Here is a 16,768-nt window from a genome sequence, read left to right as displayed (position 1 = left end):
ATATTCCCAAAAATAAATGTATACACACGTTTTCTATTTTAAATTAAAAAGCTACAAGCTTCAGAAAGTTCTGTATAATGAGAATTTATGGAGGTTTGTATCAGAATCAGCAGAAATACAAGAACTAATAGCGAAAAATAATTAAAGGAAATATTAATCCAGTAAACACCATCAGCATCATTAATATGTTACTCAATTTCCTCATTATATACACTATATAGATAAACGTATCGGGACGTATTGGGACGTCTTTGGTAGCATGATATTTTCTCTTCACTTGAACTAAATCTGTTCCAGCATGACAATGCCCCTGTACTCACAATCAGCTCCATGAAGATCTGCTTTACATGGGGTGGAGTGAAAAATCTTCTGCTATCGAACCTTTACCTCGAACCCATTGAGCACTTTTGTGATGAATTAAAAAGCTGCACCCCAGACCTCCTCACCTCACCTACTTACTTATGTCTGAAATCTCCACAAGCAAACTCCAAAATCTAGTAGAACATCTTCCCAGAAGAGTGAAGTCAATTATTTGATGTCCTTCATATTGCTTTACATTTCATTTTGGAAGGCTTAGATTTTTTGCATATACACCACGTATATGGACAAAAGTTTGTGAACACCTGAAAATAAGATTTGTGGGTTTTTTGCATGCGCAAAAAACTATTTCCAGTACAGAGTGAGAAGCCACAGCGACTAGTTTCTTTTTTTTTCTCTGGAATTGTTTTTGAGTTTATTAATAATTTAAAAAAAAGGGGGAAATGAGGGAAACTCAGATTATATATATACCGTAATTTCTGGACTATAAAGCGCACCCATATATAAGCCACTGAATTTTACAAAGATTTGTAATTTGAACATAAATAAGCCGTCTATAAGCCGCAGGTGTCTACACTGAAACTAATTAACTTTACACAGGCTTTAATGAGAGACAGTGTCTGTTACACAGTGTAATAGGTGAAATATGTTGCGCTTCCTTTAAGAGCAGAGCGGTATTTTGGGAATAGCCTGGCACTGCATTCTTCCAGTATTACTGCATGTGTGCAAGACCGAGGAATATGTCCTTATTATTTTCTGATGCTGATTTCTAAGTTTCTTTGACTAACCCGTAACGCTGTTGCCAAGAAAAATAAAAAACACGAGTTTTGGAAACCTGTCTGTGCTTATATGATTTCTGTTGTAACTGGAGTTAGCGAGCTCTCCCTTCACCCAGACTCAACACATTACAACGGCTTGTATCTAAACAGTAGCCGACCAAGAAAGTCATTGTTCACTGTCTTCCTCCTTCCTTTTACAACTATTTCTCTCGGGAAAACGTTTTTTCTCCCGATGCCGTGCAGCTCAGAACACAGGTGAGGTGCGTTTTTTTCGTTTCGGAAATGTCATTGGTCTAATGTTATGGGGTTCAGTTTTTTGGCTTGAAGTTTGTGAAACCGGGAAAAACCCAGGAAAAATTCATAAATTAGCCGCTTCGTTGTTTAAGCCTCGGGGTTCAAAACGTGGGAAAAAAGTCCGAAAAATACGGTAGCTGTATATATACTGTATATCAGTATCATGTATCAGTAATATCTAACTCAGTAGCACGAAGGAAGTCACTGAGGTTAGAATTATTGATCTTAGTGCAGTTCATTCACTTCAGACCTGATTATCAGCCTACAAAACTGCCACAGTTTTCCACAGTCACAAACCATTGCCTTTAGTACAGAGAACTTTAATTCAAAATGTGCGTGCGTAATAAAAATATTTCGAACAGAAATTCTTTGTCCTTACATTTTTCTCCACTCCTCCCAAAGGTGTTGCAATGCACAGTTGCAACACATGGAGCATTCTCATGAAGCACCTTTGCATCCGAGACCCTCCCAGTCGCAGTCCCTAATCTAATGAATTTGCATAGAGCAGCCCGATGTCGCTTTAAGTTTGGGACATGTTCACCTCTGCCCCTCTCTTCTTCTCTCATGAGAGGATGACTAATGCACCTAGATAGATGATAGATAGATAGATAGATAGATAGATAGATAGATAGATAGATAGATAGATAGATAGATAGATAGATAGATAGATAGATAGATAGATAGATAGATAGATAGATAGATAGATAGATAGATATTATATAAAAAAACTGCCATTAGTCATTGGACTAGCAAACAAGTCTATTGGATCAACATGCATGTGCTCAGCGTGCTGTCCATCCTGATCCTCACCTCATGCCTGTGTGATGGCAGAAGATCAAGAGGAAATGGAGCAGGTGAGTGAGCACCTAATAATATAGCCTGTTTTTTAATGCAATACAACAGTTGCAAGGCATAGTTCAGGTGTATTAGGGCCTGTATCATATCTGGAAGTTGATTTGTGGTGGAGGAAAAAGGAAGGAGAAGTCAGCGCCATTTGTGTAAGAAAACAGAGGGGCTTTATACTTGTCACATGGACATTATAGAAGAGTAGAATTCTTTCTTTGCATATGCCAGTGGTGATAGGAGGCAAGGGTCAGAGCACAGGATCAGACATTTTACAGCATCTCTGGAGCACTAAATAAATGACAGCTTGGTGATACTGGGGCTTGAACCCCTGACCTCCCGGTCAGATCCTTAACTACTGAGCTTTCACTTCTCCAAAATCGAAGCAGAATACTAGTTTATAGTATCAGAGACCCGACGATAAGACTGGGGTTCAGTTATTTAGCAGGCCACTTAAGAGCTTCACTCCAACAATATTAACATTTATAGCATTTGGCAGACGCCCTTATTCAGAGTGACTTCCATCTGAGCAGTTGAGGGTTAAGGGCCTTGATCAAGGGCCCAGCAGAGGCCCCTGCTTAGTGATGCTAAAATTGTAACTTGCATATCTTCATGGAGCTGGATTTGAACCTTGTGGCATGATCATTCTGGAACAGGTTTTGGTCATTTTCTCAGGTGAAGGGAAAATTCAATTCTTCCGCATCCAAAAAAACGTCCTATACAATGGTGTGCATCCAAAAGAACCACATACGGCTGGAAGACATATAGCAGGTGTCCCAATATTCTGGTCCCTATACCTCTTTTTAGCAAACTCTAGTAAAGAAATCTCTTTAAATGCATAGTCAAGGAACATCAAGGAATATCCAGTTCTGATTTTTAGAGATCAGATTTATGAGGCAAAAACACAAGCTGACTGTAATTTAGCCCACAAAACCAAAAAAGATACCAAAGTTCATATCTGCTTCTCTGGGACCATGTCTGTCTGATGTACTGTCTGATGTCTGCAATGCAGCCAGTGATTGTTGTGGGAATGCAGTAGTTTTGTATACATGGTTTCTCTCTTTATTTTCCATAATCAAGGTGGATAAAATGAACAAATATATCCTGAATATCCTGATATCTTTATATTACTCAGTTATGTGTGTGTGTGTGCTTGTGTGTGTGTGTGTGTGTGTGTACATAACTGAGAGCTGAGAACTGAGAACTCAACATAGAGCATGAACACAAAATATTCTTGCAAATGTTTTAAGGTAATTATAATGTTTTAAATTACGTAAATCATCAAAGACACCAAACGGAACTTTTGCAATGTTTTCATGCGTTTCCATTTAAATTAATTTGTTTTGTTAATTTTCACGGTTTTAACATGTTAATTTTGACAGCCCAATTATATATTTATATTCTTATTCTTATTCTTAATCTATCTATCTATCTATCTATCTATCTATCTATCTATCTATCTATCTATCTATCTATCTATCTATCTATCTATCTATCTATCCATCCATCCATCTATCTATCTATCTATCTATCTATCTATCTATCATCCATCCATCCATCCATCCATCCATCCATCCATCCATCCATCCATCCACCCACCCATCCATCCATCCATCCATCCATCCATCCATCACGTATGCAAATGGTAGTGGTGAAAAATGAATATCAGTGTAGAATTATATTAACATTTACTAAAGAATCAAAGGAAAACTCTATAAAAATGACAGTAATCATCAGCAGGAAGTTCAGTGTGTGTTTGAATCTGTTCCAGAGGTGTTCGGGTTGAAGACAAAGACACACTATAAGCCCAAATCCATGTTCAGGATGTATACTCATGGGAAGGATATGGAGGACTCCTGTACTATCGAGCTCTTTCAAGCCCACACCCTGCAGTCCTGCAGCTTCAACACCAGCCACCCGCTGGTCATCATTATCCATGGATGGTCGGTACGAGACTTCATGATCAGCAGGGAAATATTACAATACAATGAAATTAATTCAAATTAGCAGCACAGTATATACAGATTAGAATCGGATTACATACTGAAATGTGTTCGATACTAAATATTTACCGTGCAAAAAATTCGAATCGATTCATTTATCACTTTTTTGGGGGTTGTAGTCTCGAGGGTCTGTTCCAATCTTTCCAGTCATTAAGCAGCTCATGGATTTTGGGAAATTGGGGCCAAATTGAATTGAGGAAATATTAAACCTGTTTTAGTTGATGCAACAGATTACTCTGCTTCTATTAGCTTAATAAAACCACAGATGTTCACATCCCAATATTACATTTTATTATCACAATGATGCAAATCAAATATGCTTTTAATTCCTATGCAGCTTAATTAGAGGTACAAGTAGTGTTCAAATGTGTTCTTTAACTCAATAGAAACAGTGGCATCCATACTGCAATATGCAAGAATAGCATTCAGAGAGAAATACTAAAGTAAATGCAATAGTGCATGCATTTGAACTCATGACCTTCTAATGAGAGGGTCAACATCTTAACCATTGAGCTACCACCTCCCCACTACCGTCTGAAGTTTTGTTCTCATTCAGATGTAGGTTCATCCCAAAAATTGCTCAGTAGGGTTGAGGTCAGAGCTCTATAGCAGGTCACTCAAGATGTTTAACTCCAAACCATGTAAAGTTTATGTTCATAGAGCTGGCTTTGTGCACCGGGGCATTGTCATGCTGGAAAAAGGTCTGGGTCTCCTAAGGGAAATTTTGTGGGAACAGTTTGAAGAATCAAAAATCGGGTGTCCTAATACATTTATCCATAACGTGTAGGTATAAAGCGAGGAGACGTCAGGAGAAGATGATCAGAGTAATAAGGGTGACATTATGGAGAGTATCAGGGTGTCTGCAATAAGCATGTTGAATATTATTGCGTTCAGTAAGACTACAATAAATCAGGATCCCGTAAACCCCTACAGTCTTTCATGCCCAGTTTCAAGCACGAGAACAAGGCTAAAGTTGACAGTAAATAACCCGATCTGTTTTGTGACTGTAGATGGACGGGATGATAGAAAGCTGGATCACACGACTTGCCTCTGCACTTAAGAGCACACACGAAAACATTAACATTGTGGTCAGTGACTGGCTGACCTTGGCACAGCAACACTATCCCATCGCTGTTCAGAACACACGAGTGGTGGGGCAGGAAATCGCCCGGCTGCTCATGTGGCTCGAGGTGAGACAATCTAACAAAAGTAAGAGTTTATGCTTTCAAAGAACGCAATACAAACATATATACTGTGTATAAAATCATCAGTCTGCCATTTCCGTTTTCAGGATCTCACCCAGTTTCCTGTAGGTAACGCTCATCTTATCGGGTACAGTCTGGGCGCTCACATCGCAGGATTTGCTGGAAGTAATTTAGCCGCCTCAGGGAGGATTTTGGGAAGAATCACAGGTGAGAGAAACATATTTATAGATCAATTTATCTGAATAGAAGGGTGTGTTTTTTTATACTTGTCCCATGTACTTTACAGCGAAGTGAAATTCTTTCAGTGATGTTAGGAAGGGTCTACCATGATACAGCGCCCTGGGAGTACTGAGAGTTAAGGGCCTTGCTCAGGGGCCCCAAGAGTGGCAGCTTGGCAATTCCATGGCTTGAACCCACAACCTTCTGTTCAGTAACTCAGAGCTTTAACCCAGAGCTGCCACCTCCCTGCAATTGTTGCATATCCAGGGTCAGCCATTCTACAGCACACTTGGAGCAAATAGGGTTAAGGGCCTTGCTCAAGGGCCCCCAGCTCTGCATTGCTGGGGCTTGAATCCTAATACTTATAATCATTGACCCAGATCCTTAACCACTAAACTACTCTTGAATCATTTTTGAACGTACAGTAATGGACATTTGGGATGATCAAAAATATGCCTTTTTTGATTAAGTGGAGATATTTCTAATGTAGAAGCGCTTAAAACTATTAGTGAATATAATATGAATATATAAGACAAGGCAATATGAATATGTAATATAATACAACTGTAATATCATGCAATATCAATAGCAGTTTTCTTGAAATGTTTTTGTGTGTGTGTGTGTGTGTGTGTGTGTGTGTGTGTGTGTGTGTGTGTGTGTGTGTGTGTGTGTATATAGGCCTAGACCCAGCAGGCCCACTGTTTGAAGGCATGTCCTCTACAGACAGACTCTCCCCAGACGATGCCAGGTTCGTAGACGCCATTCACACATTCACCCAGCAGCACATTGGGCTCAGCGTGGGCATCAGACAACCAGTCGCCCACTATGACTTCTACCCCAACGGAGGATCCTTTCAGCCCGGGTGCCACCTGCACGTTCAGAACCTCTACGCCCATCTTTCTCAGTACGGCCTCATGGGTAAGCATCAACAGTGATTAAATAACAGATCAGTGGAGTATCTGATGAGTATCTGTAGAGAGGCAGAATCGACGGCTTGGTGGAAGTGTTCTACTAAAATTGATTAAATGGCATCTTTAAAAAAATAAATAAATAAAATACGCCACGAATTCCCATCATGATGAAAAACGAAGGATTTGACAACTTGGTTCACAGGCATAAAAGAAGCTGTCAAGCACAAATCTTAATCATCCCAAATGCAGCACTGATCCGTCCACCCTGCTGAGCTCACGCCTGAAAGCTGTCAAAATACACTTTTCTGTGAAATGGATGAGCCGGACATCGTGCTTCAGATTTCTAAAATCAAAGAGAAAACGAGTCATGTGACAGACAGGATGTTTTAATGAGGCAGTGAGAAAATAAATACAAAGATAAAGCAACTGTAATGCAGAAATAGTGCAGTACATCATCATTTTCAGGCAAGCATTGTGGGTAAATAAGAACTGACATTTTCAGAGACGATAATGATGATAAATAAAATAAGATGTTCTTTCTCCATGTTTATGTCTGTATCTCTGCTTGCCTGTCTGTTTGTATTTGTCTGTCTGTCTGTCTGTCTGTCTGTCTGTCTGTCTGTCTGTATGTGTCTGTCTGTCTGTCTGTCAGTCTGTCAATATGTCTGTCTGCCTGTCTGTATATGTCTGTCTGTCTGCATTGCTGTCTGTCTGTCTGTCTGTCTGTCTGTCTGTCTGTCTGTCTTTGCATTGCTGTCTATCTGTCTCTGTTTGTCTGTCTGGCTCTCTGTCTGTCTGGCTCTCTGTCTGTCTGTCTAACTGTCCCTCTGTCTGCCTGCAGGTTTCCAGCAGACAGTCAAGTGTGCCCATGAGCGAGCTGTGCATCTTTTTATTGACTCTCTCTTGAATAGAGACAAACAGATCATGGCCTACAAATGCAGAGACAACAAAGCATTTAACAAGGGCGTCTGTCTAGACTGCCGCAAAAACCGCTGCAACACTCTCGGCTACGACATCAAGAAGGTCCGAACAAACACCAGCAAGAGACTGTATCTCAAAACCCGCTCGATTATGCCATACAAACGTAAGTATGTTGTAAGTGTGCACATATCTAAAACCATCACCTTTTAGTGGCTGGAGAGTTTAGTTCTACAGACGTTTTTGGATTTAATTAAGCAAGAACTTTAACTGGGTTCCATATGTTGGATTAAAGCGTCTGTACCACCAGGAATCCAGAACTTCCTATTGGTTACACTGTGACAATAAACTAAACATCAGAAATCAAACTGCCATTAGAAAAGTGTGCAGGAAAAACAGCAAAGTGTTTAAAAGTGAATTTTTGTTTCATGGACGAGTGGAGAAGGAAACCGCGGAAACTCTGCCTTGAAGCGAATTTTCACTTTTTATTATTAACATCTTTGGTTTTCTGTTCATTTTCAGTGAACCACTTTCAGTTTAGGATCCAGCTCTCTACTCGCTTTGAAAAGATCGATCCTTCTCTCACCGTCAAACTCACCGGCACTCTGGAGGAAAGCGAAACCCTGCCGATCACCCTGTACGTCCGCCCTTATTCTAACCTACAGAGCGCAATCTCAGCTTTCCTGCACGTCTATACTGTATACCTCCACAACCTTTACATAACATGCAAGTGGTTTTCTTTCCTCACGTAAATAGCGGTTGCATCACACACTGTTTGTACTGTATATCAGGAGCAGGTATCATCCCAGATATGGCCAAGGCCAGTTAAAGGAATAGTACAGCTAAAAAAAACTACATTTTTATCCCCATAGTGTCACCAGATTAACCCTGTAGAAACAAAACACCTGAATAAATGATCCGAACCAAATTCAAGTAAAAGTTGAGCTCCCTCCACTGGCCTCCTGTAGCTACTGCATCAGATTTAAAACATGCTCCCATACAAAACCAAAACCTCGCATATCCTCTACCACTGCTCTAATCATCCCTCCATCCTCTACCGCTGCTCTACTCATCCCTTCATCCTCTACCGCTGCTCTGCTCATCGCTTCATCTTCTACCACTGCTCTACTCATCACCCCATCCTCTACCACTGCTCTACTCATCCCCCCATCCTCTACCACTGCTCTACTCATCCCCCCATCCTCTACCACTGCTCTACTTATCCCTCCATCCTCTACCACTGCTCAACTCATCCCTCCATCTTCTACCACTGCTCTACTCATCCCTCCATCCTCTACCACTGCTCTAATCATCCCTCGATCCTCTACCACTGCTCTACTCATCACCCCATCCTCTACCACTGCACCACTTATCCCTCCACTGATGAGACTTTAAAGCACTTTAGAGGTTTGTTCTGGATAAGCGTGCGTCTGCCAAATACCATAAATGTAAATTATTTTCTGAAATCGATCCTTCAGTCAGAATGCGATAATCCAATGAGTTATTAACATATTGATTAAACATGTCTCTTTTACACCATGTGCACCTCTCAGAGTAAAGGAAGTCTCAGGCAACAAGACTCACACCTTCCTCATCACTGTCGACTCGGACATCGGAGACCTGAAAATGATCCACCTCACCTGGGAAGCAGGAACACTGTGGACCAATATGTGGAGCAAAGTGAAGACTATCATGCCATGGGTGAGCAAGGAGGATGGGCCGCAGATCACCATCAGCAGGATTCGGGTCAAAGCTGGGGAGACACAGCAGAGGTAAAACAGCAGTCAATGAAAATACAGAGAAATATAGAGCTGCACAACAGATTGTACATAAACTGCAAATTTCAAGGAATAGAAAAATGTTGAAAAACTTTGATATGCGAATTTTTCCAGTGACGTATCATATAAAAAGCGAAGTCATCAATATTGCTGCATTTCTTTACATTTGCAGTGCATTTTGCTTTTGCTTTCTTATTTCTAAATTATTCGCACCCTTACAATATGTCCAACCTGAAGAGAAAGATTAATCCCTATCTGTAAGGTGTAAAAAGGAAATGTGAAAAAAAAAGTCCAGATCCATTTATACAGCGCCCCCTCGTGGATACATTAAGCCCTACTTTTTCATACACTGTATTTCAATTTAGCGCTCAGGTATGGATTATAGAACGCGTTCAGTCCGGTTTACTGATATATATGTGGACAATATCGGTTATTTTTTGTAGCAAAATGTGAGAAAAGTGGAATATAATTGTATGAAATATAAATGTTTTCAATTAATCTGTTCATTAGCAATGAACTACAGTCATAGCGCGCGTGCGTACACACGCGCACACACACACACACACACACTCTAACAAGAATAGTTCAAGGTAATTCCCATTTATATTTGAACTGCAGTATTATAAAAGTTATATATATTCGTTTAGGATTAGAACCGGTTTTGAATTAGAGGCGGTTTAAGATCAAAAAAGGTTTAGGATCAGATGCAGTTTAAGGTCAGGAGCTTTAAAATAAAAAGTTGTTCAAGATCAAAATCGGTTTTGGATCAGAGGCAGTTTAGGATCAGAATCGGTTTTGGATCAGATATGGTTTAAGATCAAAGACAGCTTAAGATCAGAGAGGGTTAATGATCAGAGACAGTTTAAGATCAGAAGCAGTTTGGGATCAGAATTGATATTGGATTAGAGGCATTTTAGGATCAAAGATAATTAAGATCAGAGAGGGTTTAGAATTAGAGATGGTTTAGGATCAGAGGAGTTTTAATATCAAAGATGGTTTAGAGACAGTTTAAAATCAGAGGCAGTTTAAGATCAGAATCGGTTTAGAATCAGAGAGTATTAAAGATCAGAGGATATTTAAGATCAAAGATGGTTTAGGATCAAAAGATATTTAAGATCAGAGACAGTTTCAGATCAGAGATGGTTTGAGATCAGCTTTAGCCCTGTGACCTTTTTCATTTCTTCTTTTCTCCACAGAACCTCTTTTTGTGCTCAGTCAGAAGACACAGTGTCTCTCCAACCCTCTGAGGAGAAGCTGTTTGTTCGCTGTGATGAAAGGCGAGAAAAGCCGGAGAGCGTGAGGTCACATGGCTGAAGGACAGCGCAGGGGATATTTTGCGCTTGCGCACACATGACATTGTAATGTAAGTGTGTAAAAAAACAAAACAAAAATAAACAATAACAAAAAAACAACAACTGGACCTCCTGAGGTTGAGGCTGACGTGACCCAGAAGAAGTTACTGTTCGAGTCCCAGGTGTATTAAGATCCCATTTCATTAATCTAAATCACAAGAAAGCTCAGGTGAAGTGTGGAAGCTGGACTTCAGGAGAAAAATCGTTTTCAAGCTGACGAGAAATACTTTTGATTAGTATAAACTTTTCAGCACAGACAAAATTTGAGGATTTTCATTTGAGGTTTCATCTATTTGTAAAAATCTAAATGTTCTAATAAACAGATAATTCAACAAAAGCTAAATCTTTTTGGAGAAAATACGGGTCTATGAATTCAAGACCAAGACAGATCAATAAATCGTACGAATCACAGCAATAATTTAACTACATAAACAAAAGTTTGTGGACACCTAAACAATAGATTGTGCTTTTTGAACATCTCATTCCACATTTAGTCTCCATTTGCTCTTATAATAACCTCCACCCTTCTTGGAAAATGTTCTACTAGAACGTATGGAGATTCTGGGGTGCAGTCAACGTTCATATCCATTGTTCAATAGGGTTGAGGGTCTGAGCTCTAAAGCAGATCTTCCACACCAACCCATGTATCTTCATGGAGCTGACTTTGTGCACAGGGGCATCATTATGCTGGAACAGGTTTGGGTCTCCTAGATCAAGTGAAGGGTACATTTCAATTGTGTGACTCCAAGTGTGTGTGTGTGGGAGAAAGAAGCGAAGTGAAGTCGGGTGTCCCGATACTTTTGGACATATATAATATACCATACCATTTTGCAGTGGTTAATGTAAGCTCTCCCTCAAAACAGTGGACATTAGATGAATCCAGACAACCTCCAAAACCAGTGAGCCAACGTCTTCCTGGAAAGAACGTCCCCCACGTCCCCCCCGACCGTGTGAACAAACAGCGTGCTGAAATGTCTCTCTTTATTTTTTTTCAATTGTTTTTATTAATATGAATAAATTGTGTATTGAGAAATTGACAATCTTTTTCTTTTATTAATGTATTTCAGGTTTTAAAAAAAAAAAAAAAAAAAAAAAAAAGTACATCTTTGCACAACACTGCATTTTTAGTAAAAAGTTTTAATTGAGCACGTATGAAAAGAAAAAAATAAGCAAGTATGTCATTTAAGGGAGGAAAAATAAATCAACGAAAAATGAAAACAACTAAAGAAAGTGTACTGTATAAAACACAGTGGGCATTAAAATCAAACATTAGTATTAGTCATAATGTGCGTTTTTGCACGTTCCGATTATACCTGTGAAGCGAGACCCGAAATAATCGACAGGTATGAATTAAAAAGTCTTCACGATCAGAACTTCCCCGTCACCACCACCAAATTACCCATATTCCCAACCCAAAACACCACTACTTTACCACAAGAGAGACCAAGAATGAGGAGATAAAATCTAAGTATTTAAGTTCACACTATGACCAGCCAGTGTCCTGCAACACCTGATGAGCAGAATTCGAGTGTTCATCACGTTTCATCTTGTGAACGAGCAATCACATGACCTGCCCACTAATACACCGTACTGTAAAGGAGAACCATGAAGAGAGATGGACCTTTCAATAAGCTGCTACAAGAAGAAAAAAAGGGGGTTACTTAAAATGTGTATTATATCTGAAATTACCATCAGACGTCTGACCCGTCTAGGAGCCGTCTACTTTGGACCTGGAGGCTGGAAATCAGCCATACTGTGTCCTTCTGCTCATTGTTCACAAGGGTTTCTAAACTCACATCTCCTCCACATGGTCTACAGAATAAAGGGTTACATAGAAAGACATTCATACTGTACAGTATGGGGGAAATCTGTAGTAGCCCTTCTGCATGGAAGAAGAAAGTGTTGATGTTTTCCCGGACCGCATCTCAAACGCAGGTGTATTCAAGGATTATAATCAAAATTTGAGCAACTCATTCTAAATTTTTTTTTAGAAAACTATTAGAAATTGAATTCCACAACTAATGTTGAGATTTCAGATGCTGCTTGGTTTATTTCCTGAACCATATGTATTGTGTGTTTGATATAGAAAGTGGTCACAACATGTACACAAAGTCTCCCTGGTTTGTTTTCCAAATTCTCCCAACAGGTCTGGGTGTAAGTGGACATTCTAAAACATGTGGTTATGATGTCTGGTGAACCCAACACTCAAATGAGAAGAAAAAAAAAACCGCACACAGCACACGTCCTACAATCTTTCACAGCTGAATGTATGTAAAAAAAAAAAAAAAAAAAAAAAGGCTGTTCATCTAAAGGTAAATCACAAGCCGATTCTTTTCCCCCACCAGCATGTTTCAATTTTACTGTTTAAACTACGCAAGTCTTCAAACCAGAGCAGTGCATGAGATCAGGAAGAAACTTCAACTACAAAAAAATTCTCAGTCTTAGTCACACAATAAAACAAAAAGAGACATGCAGTGAAAGATTAAAACAAATGAACCCACATCACCCAAGAGTCTTTAGGCATTTTTCCCCCGGTTCACCCCCCGAATTTGTCCTGAGTGTCAATCGAAATCGAAGCAAAGAAAATCGGAATATGCCCAAAAAAATATTTTGTGGAAAATGAAGAGAGAGAAAGAGAGCGAGAATGTGAGCGTAAAAAAACGTGCATTTTATACACTTCGGCTTTTCGTTGAGAAACTTTTTAATAACATTGGCGATAAAATCCAGTGCAGGAGGAGTTCTCGCGCGTCGAGCATCGCCGTGCCGGACTGTAGAACATCTGCACTTCCCCATCATGCCATTCTGAGCAAAATCGCAGTGTTTGGGGAAAATACGAATAAAAGGGCGGGGGTTTGATTAAAGAAATGAAAGAGACAAGAACTATGAGGTGCTTCGTTTATAGTGAGGCAGAAAAAAAAATTCTATCCTCATAGGAACACAAAGCAGTGGTTTTCGCTTCTCCGCGGGGGGGTCGGACTTCGGTGTGACGCCAGCATGATTGCTTTATTAGAGCAGTTTGTTTGAAGTTTGCTGTGAGAGACCGGTTTGCTTTAGTAAGGTCTTTAACTCTATGGAGAGGGTTAAATGATTGGTTCAGTAACTCTTTGGAGTAAAGTGTTTCCTGTTGTAGGCACTAGGAGGAACCAAGGCAGAGTGTGGAGCTCAGTGGCGCATCTGACCCATCTGATAGTTCTCTCTGTAATGGCGCGGCTGTGCACGCTGTGGTTGACCCTGAGAACTCGCAGCCTGAGCTCTCCTCCGCTTCAGTGTACCTACAGAAGGAGAGGTGGAGGAGAGGACAGACGTTATGATTGGAACAATGAACTGGTCCCTGAATCTGTGCCTGGATCTGAGCCTCCCCTACAACAACACCGTCATAGTACACCACATACTCCAATAGAGTCACATTTCTATCCTGAGTGAAAGCACTTTTTTCCTGATTAAAATAGAGCTGCACTTCAATCCTGATTAAAATAGAGCTGCACTTCATTACAGATTAAAATAGAGCTGCACTTCATTACAGATTAAAATAGAGCTGCACTTCCAACCTGACTGAACAGAGATGCACTTAATTCCTGATTAAAATAGAGCTGCACGTCATTCCTGAATAAAACAGAGCTGCACTTCATTCCTGATTAAAATAGAGCTGCACTTTATTCTCGATTAAAATAAAGCTGCACGTCATTCCTGATTAAAACAGAGCTGCACTTCATTACCGATTAAAATAGAGCTGCACTTCATTTCCGATTAAAAGAGAGCTGCACTACATTCATGATTAAATAGAGCTGCACTTCATTTCCGATTAAAATAAAGCTGCACTTCATTTCCGATTAAAATAGAGCTGCACTTCATTTCCGATTAAAATAGAGCTGCACTTTATTTCCGATTAAAATAGAGCTGCACTTCATTTCCGATTAAAATAGAGCTGCACGTCATTCCTGATTAAAACAGAGCTGCACTTCATTACCGATTAAAATAGAGCTGCACTTCATTTCCAATTAAAAGAGAGCTGCACTACATTCATGATTAAATAGAGCTGCACTTTATTCCTGATTAAATAGAGCTGCACTTCATTTCCGATTAAAATAGAGCTGCACTTCATTTCCGATTAAAATAGAGCTGCACTTCATTCCTGATTAAAATAGAGCTGCACTTCCAACCTAACTAAACAGAGCTGCACTTCATTCCTGATTAAATAGAGCTGCACTTTATTCCTGATTAAATAGAGCTGCACTTCATTTCTCATTCAAATAAAGCTGCACTATATTCCTGATTAAAATAGAGCTGCGCTTCCAACCTGACTAAACAGAGCTGCACTTCCTTCCTGACAAAAACGAAGACTCCCATTTTTCCTGATCAAAAATACTTGCACTTCCTTCTTGATTGAAACAGAGCCGCACTTTCTTTCTAAATAAAACAGATTAGGACTTTCTTCCTGATTAAAATAGAGCTGCACCTCTTTCCTGACTAAAAAAAAGCCACACTTCCTTCCTAACTTGAAAGTGTCACACTTTATTTCCTGAATGAAACTAAACATCACTTTCCTTTTTCACTAAAAATGAGAAGTGGTGTATTTGTACCTCCGGATCGAAACAAAATCACATACTTCCTGAGCGTAAACAGAATCAAACCACTTTTAAATGTTCCTATTTCTGTTTCTATTCTACAGTATATTCGCCAAGTTATTTTTCAATCCAAAAAACTACATATAAAAAAGGAAAAACAAACAAAAAGATGTAAAAAAATATGGAAAGAGAGAATGAAGAAATAAGAAAAACAGATGTAGAAGAGAAACAAAGGTAAAATGAGAAACAAACTTCAATGGAAAGAAAGATGCAGTACCCAAAAGACAGAGACCATGCAGGCGAAGAAACTGACAAACCAGAGGGAAAAAGTTTGAATATAAAGGAGAAAGAAACAGAGCATAGAGAGAAATTAGATAAAGAAGATAAAGTACAGAAGAAGGAAAGAAGAAAAGGCCTTAGTGAGGCCTTTTGTGTTACATTGCAGGTCCAAGTCTCAAAAGCGCCCTTCGATTTTCCTACAGAAGCAAGAGAAAGTAAAGTGGTAAAGGTGAGCAGGGCGAGGTGTCTGTAAGAGCTGGAGAATTACGAGCATTCAGAGAGCAGGTTCAAACAAAAGTCATTTTCAATTATTCACTTGACTTGTCTTGCCATTTTTATTGCAGTGGGGGCACAGAGCTGCACTGTGGCACAGGATGACTTGGCTATGATTCAGAGAAAAGTCAGAAAGTCATTTCAGGCCAAAGCCGATGTTCTGTATATAGTTTACCAGAGCCGAAACATTTATTACACTGTCGAATTGTGCAAAAGTTCTATATGGAAATTTCTCTAGAAAACGTTCATTTGAGTACATTGATGGGGGTCTAGTAGAGAAGAAAACTAACCGGAAGTAGTTTAATACCCCTTTGGTGGGTATATAACGTAGGTAGTGGATTTGTAGGGGGTAGTTTGATAGGTGTATTCCCTGGCAATGGTTTTGTAGGTGGTTGTTTGATGGTTATATTCCCTGGCAGTGGTTTTGGTGGGGTTAGTTTGATGGGTGTATTTCCTGGCAGTGTATTTGTCGTGGGTAGTTTGACGGGTGTATTACCTGACAGTGGTTTTGTCAGTGGTAGTTTGATGGGTGTATTCCCCGGCAGTGGTTTTGTCTGGGGTAGTTTGATGGGTGTATTCCCTGGCAGTGGTTTTGGTGGGGGTAGTTTGATGGGTGTATTCCCTGGCAGTGGTTTTGGTGGGGGTAGTTTGATGGGTATATTCCCTGGCACTGGTTTTGGTGGGGGTAGTTTGGTGGGTGTATTCCCTGGCGGTGGTTTTGGTCGGGGTAGTTTGATGGGTGTATTACCTGGCAGTGGTTTTGGAGGGGGTAGTTTGGTGGGTGTATTCCCTGGCAGTGGTTTTGATGGGGGTAGTTTGATGGGTATATTCCCTGGCAGTGGTTTTGGTGGGGGTAATTTGATGTGTGAATTACCTGGCAGTGGTTTTGGAGGGGGCAGTTTGGGGTTGCTGCTTGGCGTGTGAACACTGCAGATCTTAATGAATCCAGCCATCAACATGATGAGAGCGATACCCATCAGCAGCACAGCCCACCAATACGCCTGTAACACAACACTCACATTAAACATTCC

The 16,768-nt window shown here is 40.0% G+C and overlaps 2 protein-coding genes across 5 annotated transcripts in view; one reads left to right on the top strand and one right to left on the bottom strand.

Moving 5' to 3' along the window:
• The first annotated feature begins 2,058 nt into the window (after window positions 1-2,058).
• On the top strand, window positions 2,059-11,607 carry lipca (lipase, hepatic a). 3 transcript variants are annotated; one of them, XM_046840126.1, is made up of 10 exons: window positions 2,059-2,245; window positions 4,006-4,181; window positions 5,248-5,427; window positions 5,529-5,649; window positions 6,340-6,579; window positions 7,414-7,656; window positions 8,013-8,127; window positions 9,044-9,262; window positions 10,465-10,631; window positions 11,484-11,607. In XM_046840126.1, the coding sequence occupies exons 1-9, from the start codon at window positions 2,164-2,166 to the stop codon at window positions 10,580-10,582; spliced, it is 1,494 nt and encodes a 497-aa protein (XP_046696082.1). In that variant the 5' UTR covers window positions 2,059-2,163; the 3' UTR covers window positions 10,583-10,631; window positions 11,484-11,607. The 3 variants fall into 3 exon arrangements, with proteins under 3 accessions (XP_046696082.1, XP_046696080.1, XP_046696083.1); XM_046840124.1 differs by having other exon boundaries at window positions 10,465-11,607; XM_046840127.1 differs by lacking the exons at window positions 10,465-10,631; window positions 11,484-11,607 and having other exon boundaries at window positions 8,013-8,216; window positions 9,044-9,116.
• A 1,037-nt stretch (window positions 11,608-12,644) lies between these two features.
• Window positions 12,645-16,768, bottom strand: part of adam10a (ADAM metallopeptidase domain 10a) — a 57,525-nt gene continuing 53,401 nt past the window's right edge. The window contains exons 15-16 of one of the 2 annotated variants that reach the window (XM_046840122.1): window positions 16,612-16,738; window positions 12,645-13,892 (exon numbers count right to left, since the gene is read on the bottom strand). In XM_046840122.1, coding sequence (XP_046696078.1) covers window positions 13,783-13,892; window positions 16,612-16,738 — 237 coding nt within the window. In that variant the 3' untranslated portion in view covers window positions 12,645-13,782. The other variant, XM_046840123.1, reaches the window with a different exon arrangement.

This window comes from Silurus meridionalis, chromosome 26 (genome assembly GCF_014805685.1).
Source record: "Silurus meridionalis isolate SWU-2019-XX chromosome 26, ASM1480568v1, whole genome shotgun sequence".
NCBI lineage: Eukaryota > Metazoa > Chordata > Actinopteri > Siluriformes > Siluridae > Silurus > Silurus meridionalis.
The sequence above is the reverse complement of the archived record's forward strand: the minus strand, read 5'-3'. Positions and strand labels throughout refer to the sequence as shown.